Source organism: Melospiza georgiana, chromosome 2 (genome assembly GCF_028018845.1).
Source record: "Melospiza georgiana isolate bMelGeo1 chromosome 2, bMelGeo1.pri, whole genome shotgun sequence".
Taxonomy (NCBI): domain Eukaryota; kingdom Metazoa; phylum Chordata; class Aves; order Passeriformes; family Passerellidae; genus Melospiza; species Melospiza georgiana.
The window spans coordinates 77,373,921-77,387,165 of record NC_080431.1 but is presented as its reverse complement, the minus strand read 5'-3'; the positions used below and the strand labels follow the sequence as shown (position 1 = coordinate 77,387,165).

General features: G+C 42.7%; 1 protein-coding gene across 1 annotated transcript in view; it reads right to left on the bottom strand.

Moving 5' to 3' along the window:
• Nucleotides 1–3,927: 3,927 nt before the first annotated feature.
• INTS4 (integrator complex subunit 4) overlaps nucleotides 3,928–13,245 on the bottom strand; it is a 31,620-nt gene continuing 22,302 nt past the window's right edge. The window contains exons 17-23 of the mRNA XM_058018458.1: nucleotides 12,705–12,785; nucleotides 10,837–10,967; nucleotides 9,872–9,931; nucleotides 8,072–8,231; nucleotides 7,609–7,752; nucleotides 6,672–6,792; nucleotides 3,928–4,384 (exon numbers count right to left, since the gene is read on the bottom strand). Coding sequence (XP_057874441.1) covers nucleotides 4,191–4,384; nucleotides 6,672–6,792; nucleotides 7,609–7,752; nucleotides 8,072–8,231; nucleotides 9,872–9,931; nucleotides 10,837–10,967; nucleotides 12,705–12,785 — 891 coding nt within the window. The 3' untranslated portion in view covers nucleotides 3,928–4,190. The remainder of the gene's footprint in view (nucleotides 4,385–6,671; nucleotides 6,793–7,608; nucleotides 7,753–8,071; nucleotides 8,232–9,871; nucleotides 9,932–10,836; nucleotides 10,968–12,704; nucleotides 12,786–13,245) is intronic.

Genomic DNA, 13,245 nt, shown 5'->3' with positions numbered 1-13,245 from the left:
GATGAGGAGCAGCCTGACGGAGCTGAGGGTGTTTAGCCTGAAGAAAAGGATGCTCAGGAGTAACCTTATTGCTCTCTACAACTGCCTGAGAGGAGAGTGTTGTCAGTGGAGTGTCACTAAGAAGTGACAGGACAAGAAACAGTCTTAAGTTGCACCAGAGGAGATTTAAATTAGATATTAGGAAAAAATATCTTTCCCAAAAGTGTTGCCAGGCTTTGGAACAGGCTACCCAGGCAAGTGGAAGTCATCATCCCTGGCAGTGTTCAAAAGGTGCGTGGATGTGGCACCTGGGGCCACGGCTTAGTGTGGGTGTGGTAGTGCTAGGTTTATGGTTGGACTCCATGGTCTTAGAGGTTTTTTCCAGTCTAAATGATTCAGTGATGTCATGCAGTCGTGATTTAGATGCATACCCTGTTCATTCATCTTCCCAAAAACTTGCTTTGTACTTTTTGCAGTGAGTGTCCCCGTCCATTTACATTTTTTTGGTCCTTTCTAAAATAAGATAGGTGAAAGCCACACCAGGTCTGAGTTAACGTCTCATAAGCTTCAACTTTGCTCCCAATACACTTATGCATTGTTTTTTGAGCTCTTGACTCAGTAATTGAATTGTTTACTTCCAAATTTGTGTCATGAATTTCACTGGACTTCAGCAATCTGGATATGAATCTCCCACTGAAAGCATTCAAAGCTGGGTTTCCCACATACACAGATGCCTTATTTAAATTAAATCCAGAAAGTTAATGGTAAACAGGACAACACATTTTCAAACCACTAATTTACTTCTCTTTCTTGTGAGGTCAGCATTCTCCTTGCTCTTCCAGATTCTTTTCCCTCTTGCTTCCATCTAACTAGCAGGTACAATGCAGAGGTGAGGGGTGTTTGAACATCCTTGGTTCTTAGCAAATTATTTGCCCTTCCTTTGTAGATTGCTTAATCTCCCTGTGGCTGCAGCTGTACTGGCACACTGTTCCTAGACTTGGAACCACCTGAGAGAACAGAAACTCCCCATACTTGGGTGACTGTCATCTGAAGCCCTCTGTTCCCCCTTCAACAGGGATGAAAGATGCAAATTATCTTTGTGCATGACTAGAGCCCTTTGTTTTTCTTTTCATTCTGAGATCAATCATCTTATAGGCTATTGCAGTGCAGAAGCCCAACAATTATCCAGAATTAAAGGACAATGGGTGAATGGCATGAGTGCCTCTGAGACAACACAGAGCATGAACTCTGGTATTTTTGAGAGCAGAAAAACCTTAATGTCTCAAACCTGGGGATGGGAACAAAAAGTCAACATCTGGATCTCAGCAACTACAATAAGCCTTGCTTTTAATGCAAACTTCTTTTCCAATTCCCCATATGTTGGACCATGGTGCAAAATGGGCAGTCCCATACACATACACAGGCTGGGTGGAGAATGGATCGAGAACAGCTCTGGCAGGCAGCACCTTGGGGGTGTTGGTGGGTGAGCAGCTCAGCATGACTCAACAACGTGCCCTGGCAGCTCAAAGTACTCATCTGCCTCTCTGGGCTGCATGTGGGCAGCAGGCCAAGGGAGGGGATTCTCCCCCTCTGCTGCACCCTGGTGAGACCCCACCTGTAGTGCTGCATCCAGCCCTGGGCCCCCAACATAAGGATATTAACATGTGGAGTAAGTCCAGAGGAGACCATGAAAATGCTGAAAGGGCTGGAGCACCTCTGCTGTGGATACGGGCTGAGAGAGTTGGGGTTGTTCAGCCTGGAGAAGAGATGGCTCTGGGGAAACCTGAAACTCCTTCCAGTACCTGAAGGGCTACAAGAGAGCTGGAGAGGGACTTTTGACAAGGGCATGAAGTGATAGGACAAGGCAGGGGGATCTTTAACCTTAAAGAGGGAAGGCTTAGACTGGATGATGAATTAGTCATCTGCTTGCACAGGTGAAACTGAAGGAGGAAAGGAAAAGCTGTGATTTCTTCCATGATCCAAACCAGGAATCAGAGAAAAACCTACAGAAGAGAAGCCAACTGCAGAATGCTCTCATTAGCAGACTGGAAATGTTCATAGCAGTCTTACATTTTCAGCTTGTTTTAGGCATCTTGAAATTACAGATGGAAGAACTTTTCCACAGCCCTGCAGTATCTGATTCTCACAGCAATACAGAGGGCACTCACTCTTTGCCTGGTATGTTATATGGAAGGGGACCAAGGACATCATGAGGGGAACAAAATAGTAGAAATTTGATCCAGTACTTAGCAAAAGAGAGAAAGATGCCTAAATTTTGATATTGAAAATATCTGCTGTGCCTACCACAGCATCCATTTTGGTCTGGAGCCTACGGACACCATCTATATTAGAAACACTACTGAGATGACAAACTGCACAAAATACTGGTGAAATGCAAAAATGAGAGAAAGAAAAAGGAAAAAGTCTGTAATGAGCTCACTCAACTTGTCAAATATCTGCCCAGACACAGCCTCCTAATGAGAGAGACATCAACCCTGTCTGCTGGGAACTGAACTGAGGATGCCAAAGACAAGTCAGACAATAACAACTCAACTGTCAGATGGGCAGGCAATTTTCAAAGCAGTGCCCTAAAGGTGAAACACCAAAAACCAGTTTGTAAGAGTAGAAGCACTAAGAAAGTAAATTTAATTCAAGAATACCTAAAGCAGCAGCAAAGTTTTATGGTTATGAGCCTTTGGGCTACAACTCAGCAGTGCTAAAAAATTTAAATCACAAAAAACATGCAGTGATCTTACTAGCCAAGAACCATGCAGGCATCCATGTTCACTCATATTATAAAAAAAGAAACAGAATAGCAGGAGTTTTCCAATTTTATTGTAGGAAAGCATGTAAGGGGTTATTTACACTAAATACAAGTGGAAATTATTTCTTCACTGTTTTGTTTACTTTCTAAAAAAACACCTCTTTTTAAAAAGACAAAAATCCCAACTGATTCATGAACACAGGCAACATTTGGGCTGCTGCACTAGAATGCTTCACACATTAGGCCCTCCTAAAAAATCCTACCAAAGGATAAAAAATCCTACAAATTATAGGAGGCTACTCAGTCCACTAAGCCTGGCACACAGAAGCAATGCACAGACACACTTCCTGACAGGAATGCCAGATGGATCATGTTTTAACTAAATTCTTGTCCCTCTGTACTCCCAGCTCACCTCCAGAGGGGAACACTGACAAGCTGCCCAGCTGCTGCTGAACAGAGGGTGTTTGGCTACTTCAACTGACAAGAAAGACTGAGTGCCAAAAGTGCTGCCAAATTGAAAGCCATAGATTTCCACATCCCACTAAGACTGGTGCAAGGCCAGGATCGTCACACAGAAACAGATCCTGTAAAACTTAGTGGGATGTGCTTAGGAATTTTCTAACTGGTAGTTAATCATATTGCTCCTCAAGCTGTACAAAGGTGCAGCAGGAGACAAACTGCTGTGTTGCTGTAGGTCAGTTAAACTCCACCTCCTGCTGACTGAATTTCTGCCACCTGCACAAAGAGCTTCCTCCTGCCCCTGCACCATGAACAACCTGTGCCCTCCCCAGAGCTGCACCAGCTTCAGTACAGCTGTAGAGGATGTTGAACAGCAATTGGCAATTTCCTTCCTAGGTGCTGTTCCCACACAAGAACAACAGTACTTTTTAGAATATTATTTTTTCTGTTAAGAAATTAGGTACTAAAGTACAAATGCAAGTTTTAGACATTAAAAAAAAAAAAAAAAAAAACAAAAAAACAAACCAACAAAAAAACCCAACCCAAAACACCAAAACTAAAACAACCAAACCCAGAAAACCCCAGAAACAAACCAAAAACCCCACACAAAATGCTGAACTCCTCAGCTTCACTTCAGAGTACTGTAAAAATAACATTGATTTATGTGACCAAGCATTTACATAGTAAATACATAGCAGAAAAACCTAGAGGCCTTGGATCTGAAGGTACAACCCAGTGAAATTACTACTGGAATGCTGATTGTGAACTGTTCTGTTTCTGTGGAGTCAATATAGAAAAACCTGCATTTTCTTGAAACCACTCCTAACTAGCTGAGTAACTCCTGTATTTGCCTGCTGCCTAAGAGACCTGTTCCTCAGCAGCTTTGACTCCCTTTAGGCATGTAAAGGCTGTTTTGGCTTAGTTTGCTGTCTTGGACTCTGCATTTGGACACAACAAAGCCCATAAATAGGTTTTTCAGCACCAGCCTTCACCGCCTGGCAGGTTTGGGCATTATATACACCTTGACAGGTTTGCTGAAGGGGATGGTCCCCTCTATGCCATTTTCAGGGGGTGGGAGAGCCTCCAAGCTCTCACTCCAGGTAGATTTAGGAGCTCTGGAAGATGCTTTGCTCCTGTTGGAGTTGTAAGCCAGCAGCAATCGCACTTCAATCTGACATGGCTCTGCAGAGAAAAAAATGGAACAATCCAAATGTGATTGCATTGCACAGTGAACAATCAACATCAAATGAATTTTAATTTCATGTATGGTGGGTATGTACAGAGCTGCTCTGGAGCGACCAGAATCCAGTCTAGTGTGTGAAAATAAGCTTTTGGCATTACATTCAGCACAGCAGAACTAAGCACTGTTCTAGGTTTATCCCCCTCTCTGTCATCACTTAAATCTTACCACTAACTTGCAACTTTCTAAAATAACTGTTGGAAGGTAACTCCAATGAAATAATAACAATCATTAAAATCCACACAGAACTAGCAGGCCCTGCTCACTGTATTTATGTCAGGATCAGTCCAGATGACATCTGGCAACACTTGTGGCACAGGAGATTACTTGAAGATTCTCTTTTTTTTGAAGTTTTTGCATGCCAGACAGCCTCTTCCTCTCTTTCACCAACTATACAGCTGGGCAGAGCAAGGTCCCTAATACTGTCCATAGGATAATTTCAATTTACTCTTCTCAGTGGTCAGAACAGTACAGGGGTTTCAGTACAGTATTACCCTGCACTTATTGCTGGATTTATATACACAACAAAATTTTCCTTTCTAGACTGAAAACCAGATTTGTTTAGGTTTTCTGTATGGACTGTACTGGTTTGGGCTGGGATAAAGTTAATTTTCCTTCATAGTAGCTTGCATGATGCCTTGTTTGGGATTTGTGACCAAAATAGTGTCAATAACACAAGGATGTTGTAGCTATTGCTGCACAGTGTAATACCCTTGAGTTTTCTCACATTGCCCTTCTGATCCTCTACCTGTCCCACTGGGGAGGGAGCACCAGGTGGTGTGTGGGACTTAACTGTATACCGGGGATAACCCATAGCAGGACCACATTAATGAAACCTAAATGAAACCTGCTGAAACCCACAGGATTTTAAGATGCCACGTCTACAAGTGCAGAACAGGGGATCTCCAGCTGAGACATCATCAGCACCACATAGAACACAAGAAATAACTCTTTTGCACAGTTACTCCACACTTCTGCCAACAGCTCCCTGAGCTCACCTTTTTGTCAGTCCACCAACTCTTATTTGCAGCCTGCAGTCACCTCTTTCATTCTGCTCACCACCTGGCAGTTAATCAGTGCTTTGCACTTGGGCATTCTCCTTCCCAAGCACACTCTTTCTACTGGCCTTTAACAAGTTTTATTGTCTTGAATTTCAAGGCAATTTCTCCACTTGAATTTTAAGGCAATTCTGACCCTGTTTACTCCCAGCTTAGTGTCTTCCCCCTGTTTTATATGCCTAAGTTCCAGTGTCAAAGTTAATGATTAAAATAATGCCTAGAGGAGACACCAGAACAGAATCCCTCAGGGCCATGCTTAAAATGCCCTTCCAGTGAACACTGCAGAAGTAGAAATAAGGACTTCAGCTCTCTCTGGTGAAGTAATAGGATCAACCCTTAAACCCAGATACTTCCAGTCCTAGAAACAGTACCATGTTTTCTTCTCCAAAACAAAACAAAGACAGCAGGATAAGTGATTACACCATGAGAGTACTATATTAAAAAAAAAAGGGTATGTGAAGGAACACAACAATAAACCAAATTCTGTTGATTTAAAAAAAAAAAATCAACAAATCCAATGAAAAATTGCTTAGGAAAAAGCATCTCAGAGGAAACCTCCACATTTGAATGAAGGTGAAGGGATTAAAAGAAAACAGGACAAAAGGAGCTGTGAATGAAATACACTTTGGTTTTGTTGTTTGAAGTCCATAAGCCAATTACTGAAGTGCTTCCATGGGGAAGTGTGAACAGCAGCTGAGACTGAAGGCGAATGTTGGAGTCACATCATCTCAGAACAAAAGGGGGGATTTTTAGGGCATTAAAAGGGTGAAAGTTGAATCAGCAATGAAATGGTACTGCTGTTCTGTTCCCTGCCACGCTCAGATACCGGTGAGACCTGAAACAATGACTTACAAGGAGTCAGTTTACCGTGATCCTTTGCCTTTACCTGAGGATGCAGACCTGGCTCTGAGAGCTGACTTTGCTCTACACATGAGGGGTGACCTCACTTTGAACACAGCTCTCGTGTGAAGGCTCTCGGGCTCTCCCAAAACAGCAGCCTCTCTATTTCCTTACAGAGCAACAGTGCCTGGTAAACAGGGAGCTGTAACTACTCAAAGGCCTGATAAACCACAGCTCCAGGATCCTCAGAGCCCCCCAGACCACGGGATGTAACTTGTGTCTAACAGAAGTGCAGCCACAGAGCCACATTAACTTGTATCATTAACATTACCTGTCCAGGCTGTGTGAGAGAGGTAAACCTGAGTTATCAGCCTGTGCCTCCCAGGGCCGGGATTTCGGAAGTCAGCTGGTTTAGGATGGATTAGCTGTGCTTGTCCATCTGGATACAACACCTAGAGAGGAACAAGAAAAGATTAAAAAAAAACCCAAACCAACAAAGGAATGACAAGTGCATGGGGGATCTGCACAGTGGAACAGTGCATTACTTGCTGTTTACTGCCTCAGTTAGGAAGGCAAGACAAGTGGGCTTTAGCTTGGAGCCAGGAGTTCAGCTGCCCTGGATATAACAGCCACATGCTGCCTTTCAAACCCACAGCACAGGTGGAAAAAAGGCCACACTGACATCAGCTTCTTCCTCTGCATTGTAACTGAGGTTTCTGTTCCTTTGTTAAGCAGTGATGCTGCATATTTTATTTGGATCATACCACTCCTACCTCCTCAGCTGCATCCAAAACTAGGGATTGAGCAGCAGGAAGAAAAGCTGGAAATACAGAAAGCCAAGAGCCTGTGTATTTTTGTGCCACTCAGAACAACTTCTTTTGCTGCTTCTCCTCCCACCAGACCAGCTGGAAGCTCACCAGCATTTATTGGTGTTCATGTCCATAACATGCACAGTGCACAAGGAAGCACAGAATGACATCCAAGTGCTCAAAGCAAACTCTCCGAACTGCACCCAAGTCAACTCTCAGCACACTCCAGACAAACCCAAGTCAACTCTCAGCACACTCCAGACAAACCCAAGCACACTCCAGACAAACCCAAGTCAACTCTCAGCACACTCCAGCTTCTGAATGACTGGTCAAAACACAGAAATCCAGCATTGTTACTAATAAAATGTATTATTATTTGCAATCTACAAATATTGACATCCTTTAAGAAACTGCCCCAAGACATAATCTTGTTTGCATTTATGTCAAATGACTTCTTACCTGAACTTTAACAGTTCCTTGGGGATCCTGCACATGTTCCAGAGTTGCATCAACATCCAGTGCCACAACCAATCCTGATGTAAACCTCAGGGGATTATCAGATTCACCAGTAGGCTCAATGATATTGGCAGTGGCTCTATGGAGCTGTTAGGGACAAAGCAATTGGCAAAATTCAGAAGGTGGGGGAAAGATGAAAGAAAAAAAATCATAATTACTACTGTTCTTAACAGAGACCTGCATACACTTTGGATGTTTTTTTTTATATATATTGCCAGGAATTACTAAGTTTTTAATGTTTTTAGCAGTAGTCCTGAGGATGTTAGATAAGAAGACAAACAAGAAATAAATAAGATTTGTGTCTGACAAGACCCTGAATTCTAAAAGCTTCTTGGTATATTAGAAAGTAGTCAGATGCCAAGACAGTCCACAAGGATATTACTTTTTAATTTTCTGTTAAACCAACCTGCTCTGGAAGAGGAAGGTGGAGGAAGGTACTTTGTCTCAGTGTTGTCTGAAGAATCTTGACCACTTCTGAAGGCTTGGATGTCACAAGTCTGGGCATTAAGTCCAGCAATTTATCTACAAAACTGCCTTGCATATGTGGCAGCTCAGAGATGAAACATCTGTGTCAATAATAGATTAAAAATCAAATATTTTTCCAACTTTTCCCACAGTATTGTTATTTTTAGCCAAGCTACTTAATCCTTACATTTAGTTATAATGACAGAATTAGATACCTGCCTTCCCCTTCTGCTGTGTCTCATCCATAAGAGATGACTTTGGCTACTTGTGTTGGGACTGTGCCTTGTGCTCAAACTGACACCGTCAAGGGCTCTGTGGTGTGGGCAGCAGGTCAAAGGAGGGGATTCTCCCCCTCTTCTTTGCCCTCATGAGATCCCACCTGGAGTACTGTGCCCAGTTCTGGAGTTCAGAGTGTAAGAAGAACAGAGGAGGCCATGAAAATGCTCAGAGGGCTGAAGCATTTCTGTTATGAAGACAGGCTGAGAGCTGGGAGTGCTCAGCCTGAAGAAGGGAAGGCTCCAGGGAGACCTCATCACAAATTTTCAGTAATTAGAGGGGGGCTTGTAAATAAGACTTTACCAGGCAGATCATGACAGGACAAATGAGAATTGTTTTAAACTACCAGAAGAAAGATTTAGATTCTATTTTAGAAGGAGATCCTTCACTGTGAGGGTGGTGAGGCACTGGCACAGGTTGCCCAGAGAAGCTGTGGAAGCCCAATCCCTGGAAGTGTTTAAGGCCAGGCTGGATAGAGTTCTGGTCTAGTGGAAGGTGTCTCTGCCCATGGGAGGGGAGTTGGAACAAGATTGTCTTTAAGGTCCCTTCCTACCTAAACCATTCTATGACTCAGTGATTCCATGATTTTATGACTCAGCAGGGAACTGGATAGCTAGTCCAGAGATACACATATCCAGTTGGCTGAGCAGAATTTTATTTCTAGTTTTGACTAAATTCACATTTATTATAAGCTTGGCAGCTGTGCCTGGTTAACTGATAAGAAAACAGGACCAAATCTGTCCTACCTTAATGCCCAGCTGGAGCTGGAGGACAAAACTCTTCATTTTGTGTGTATCTTTTCCTTGCATTGAGTCTCAGGATCAGCAGAATTCATCACTGTTTCACAGAATCAGAACTATAGAATGCTTTGGGTTGGAAGGGACCTCAAAGATTACCTGGTCCCACACCCCTGCCATGGGCAGGGACACCTTTCACTAGACTCAATCTGATAATCAAATTGACAACACATCTATTCTCCCTGGAAGTAAAGGTGACTACTAAGAGGTGGCAAAAGCAGTAGACAGGGCCAGGATAGATACTGCAGAGTTCTAGTCTGACTTTTTGCTACATGTTGAGTACTTCAAGGGTAATCTGCCTTTTTATTAATCTTTGAAAGGTCAAAACACTCTCAGGACTCCAGGAGACAGAATAAAAAAAATTAAGTATTTATGAAAACAGCATCTACTCGAAGTAGATAAATCTTTATAAATACAAGAAAAAAAACCAGCTATTCTATAAAAAATTAATTCAGAGCACATGTTTCTGAAGTACCAGCATAATATCCTGATGTTAAGGACTTGAACTACAAAGGTTCTTCTTGCTTTATTATTATCCCATGGCAGTTCCCAATGTAGGACAGCAGGGAAGGGAGATGTGAAGAGATGAAAAACAAAGTGAATATCCCCTGATGACAATGGTGGTGGGATTTTCTAATACAAAATGAAGAAACAATAGAGTTTGTCACCTCTGAAAGGAATCCACTTCTTGGAGGAATTTTTCACACATCCCAAAAAGAGGTTCCACTCTGTAATGAAAATAATATTCCTTGGTTTACTTTCAAAGAAAGAAAAATGGCTCTATAGCTATACACACTTAGGTGGTTTGGAAACCCATTAGACCTCCTAAAAATGGGAAGATCTTAGAGTTTTTGAACGAAGAAAGTATTCCTCACTTATCTATATCCCCCTGTCACATAAAACCCCCCATCTGCATAAGGTACTAATAAAGTTCCCAAAGCCACTGTTAGAAAATGCTCATTTTCCACCTATAAAACAAGTGGTTAAAAGGCAAATAGATTATGGACCTCCATGGTAACACAGTAAATTGATGGCAACCAACCTGAAACAGAAGTAAACTAGGACAGTAGCTAATTTGCTCTAATTTCACCAGCTGGAGTTCTCATTCTACAACCACGTGTCACTTCTTTAAATTCAGCAGCCAAAACAAACCACTCAGAGCCTCTCACGTACCTAAGCCTGCACAGGAGCAGTTTCTGTCTGAGCTACACACAGCAGTTGCAGATCAGTCAGGAGGACAATACTTTCCTGATGCTAAAAATTCAGCAATGAATACTTAATGAAGCAAACATGTTTGGTCCATTCTTTTGATACGTGACCTTTCCTCATTTAAACAGGTCCCAAATATCAACTCTTCAATGTTTTAAACCTATTTGTATGTTCATAAATGAGAGAACTCAACGCCCAACACCCATCTTCCCAATAGTTTTGTTATCTAATTCAGGATTGTGTCCCTATTCAGCTGTATCAAAGGCAAAAGAAGGTTCTTTGTTCTGAATTACTCTAGCAAATGGTTATTGGCACGCTGCCCTGCTATGTGTCTAATTTATCCTTGCTGGTTTTTTAAACAAAGCTTAGGGACAGCAATCTTAGAGCTAAGCCTAAGAAGCTCCTTAGGCCAGGTCATGCTCACCCTCTGGTGGTGCGGGCGGTCACTATCAGCTGCAAGGCCTTGGCTTGCAGTCTCATGTGGTGAATGATGACCACTTGTCTGCTTTCCACTCCGCTGTACATGAACTCCATCTTGTAAGTTTCTGCCAGGATCTGCCAGACACCACAGGGATAAAACACCATCAGACAAGTCCTGGCACAACCATCATCACCAGATTCTGGTATTTTTATCTCATACCAAGAAGCATATGAAGCAAGAGGAAGTGCTCAAATTAATGCAGCTGAGTTCAGTATGACTGTGCAGATGCCAAAGAACTTGCAAGTTATTTAACAGGGAACACTCATCTTGCAGTGATAGCAAGTGACCTACATTCACCACCACAGCAGAAAACATTTCCAGGAGGTTCACACGCTACTCAAGAGGGCACCCAAGACAAACATTTCAATCAGAGAAGATTTCAAAAGCTGAATGGCTTGTGTTTCTACTCATCAACAGCAGAGAAGGCTTTGATGCACAGCAGTACCTGTCTATTACATCTTAATTATCTGAGGACTCGGTATCAGCAGGGTTTCCCAAAAGATCCATGAACTTGCTTTGACCCTAGATTTGTTACCAGACTATTTGTTACCAGACCTTGCTTTATTCTTTACCTTTTCTCAGGGCTCAGCTTCAGTTTTTCGAGGATCTGTTAATTTATACATCACAGAATCAGAATAACTCAGATTGGATGGGACCTCCAAAAACCATTTAGCCTGGTTCCCTGCCCAGAGCAGGTCTCATTAGATCCAGTAACTCTGGGCCACACCAAATTGCAAACTTCCAACACAGAGATTCCCCCCACTTCTCCGGGCAACATTCCTTAACCATCCTTACAGGAAATTTTCCCTTTACAGCTGATCAAAATTTCTCATCATTTGCCAACCGCCTCCTGTCCAGAGTAGTCTGGCTCTGTCTCCTTTATATCCTGTAATGATGCAGTGCTAGACAGAAGTAAATCCATCCTGAAGCCTGCTCTTTCCAGGCTGGACAATTCCAGCTCTCTCAGCCTTTCCTTGCAGGTAACGTGCTCCAATCCCTGATCACACTGGTGGCCCTCTGCTGAATTTGACCAGTTTGTCAGTCTCTTCCTTCTACTGGGAGGGGCAACACATGACACAGCTCTCCAGATGGCACCCCCCCAGAGCTGGATCATTTCCCAAACCAAGTTATCCCCGTTGCAGTTGGCTCCTGCAGTGTCTCATATTCAATGTACTGAACATGATGAGGTTCCTGTCATCCCAGTTCCCCAGTCTGTCCAGACCAGCAGCCATGTCCTCCAGCATATCAACTGGTTCCTCATTTTGCAGGACCCTTACCACCTATTTATTCACCTGTAAGTCTGGTGAAAAAGAAATTATGTGAAAAGAAATTATTTCTTTCAAAAGAAATGGAAAAGACTGTATCCAAGCTCTGCAACTTCCATCGTCCTCCCCGTGTTCACAGCACCAGTCCCCTCACCATAGAGAGCTGTGGTGGGGATCAGCCATAATTTATTCTTGAGAAATGCATTCTGGCTGTTCCAAGTTTGTTGATCTTGTTTAGGAACAGCTTTTTAAAGTATTTGATGCACAATCTTCCCCAGGAAAGAGGCAAGGACAAGCAGCCCACAGCTTTCTGGATCCTCTTTCTTACCCTTCTGGAAGATGAGTGTGATATTTGCCTTTGTACAGCAGTCATGAACTTCCCTCCCTCCCCACTCGTCTTTTGAAGAGAAGAGAAATGATCCCAGTTTGGGGGACTAAGATTTACTTGGACAGACTATGGTAGTGGAAGGTCAGAAGTGTGCAATTGTTCCATGGCCAACCAAAGACTCCTCCCCAAGGAGGCTCCCTCAGCGGCTTCCAGCTCACCTGTTTTGCTGCAGCAGATGCCAATGCATTCTGTTTCAGGTACAGAGGAGCTGCCACATTCCACAACTTCTCCTGCAAGGCCTACAAGAAAAAAACATGAAATGATGATAAATATCTAATTCAGTCTAAACAGCTGGTTGAAAAAACATGCCAAAGCTTTCTCTTGTGTTTTTAAATATAACACAGAGAATGAAAGCCTCCAAAATATACATTGTTCTATAAAGAAACAGAGATACCTATACAACTAGAAAATATAAAGGAAGTTGAGAATAATATTAACAAAGCTGTGAATGAGAGACTCAAAAAGCCAAATTCCTTGTACTTCATAAAGAAAACCAAGAGGCCACTTGTTATCAACCCCCTGAGACCAAGATCAGGGGAATCTCAGAGAGAAGGCAAAAAGTGGGAATAAAAACAAGTGTCCCCAGAAACACACTTACTTCCACAGCCACATTTCTGAACCTTCCTCCGCCCCACCAAAATCCTGGAGTTATTACAAATATTGTGTCTAATTCAGCTGCTGACATTGGTATTAAAAACA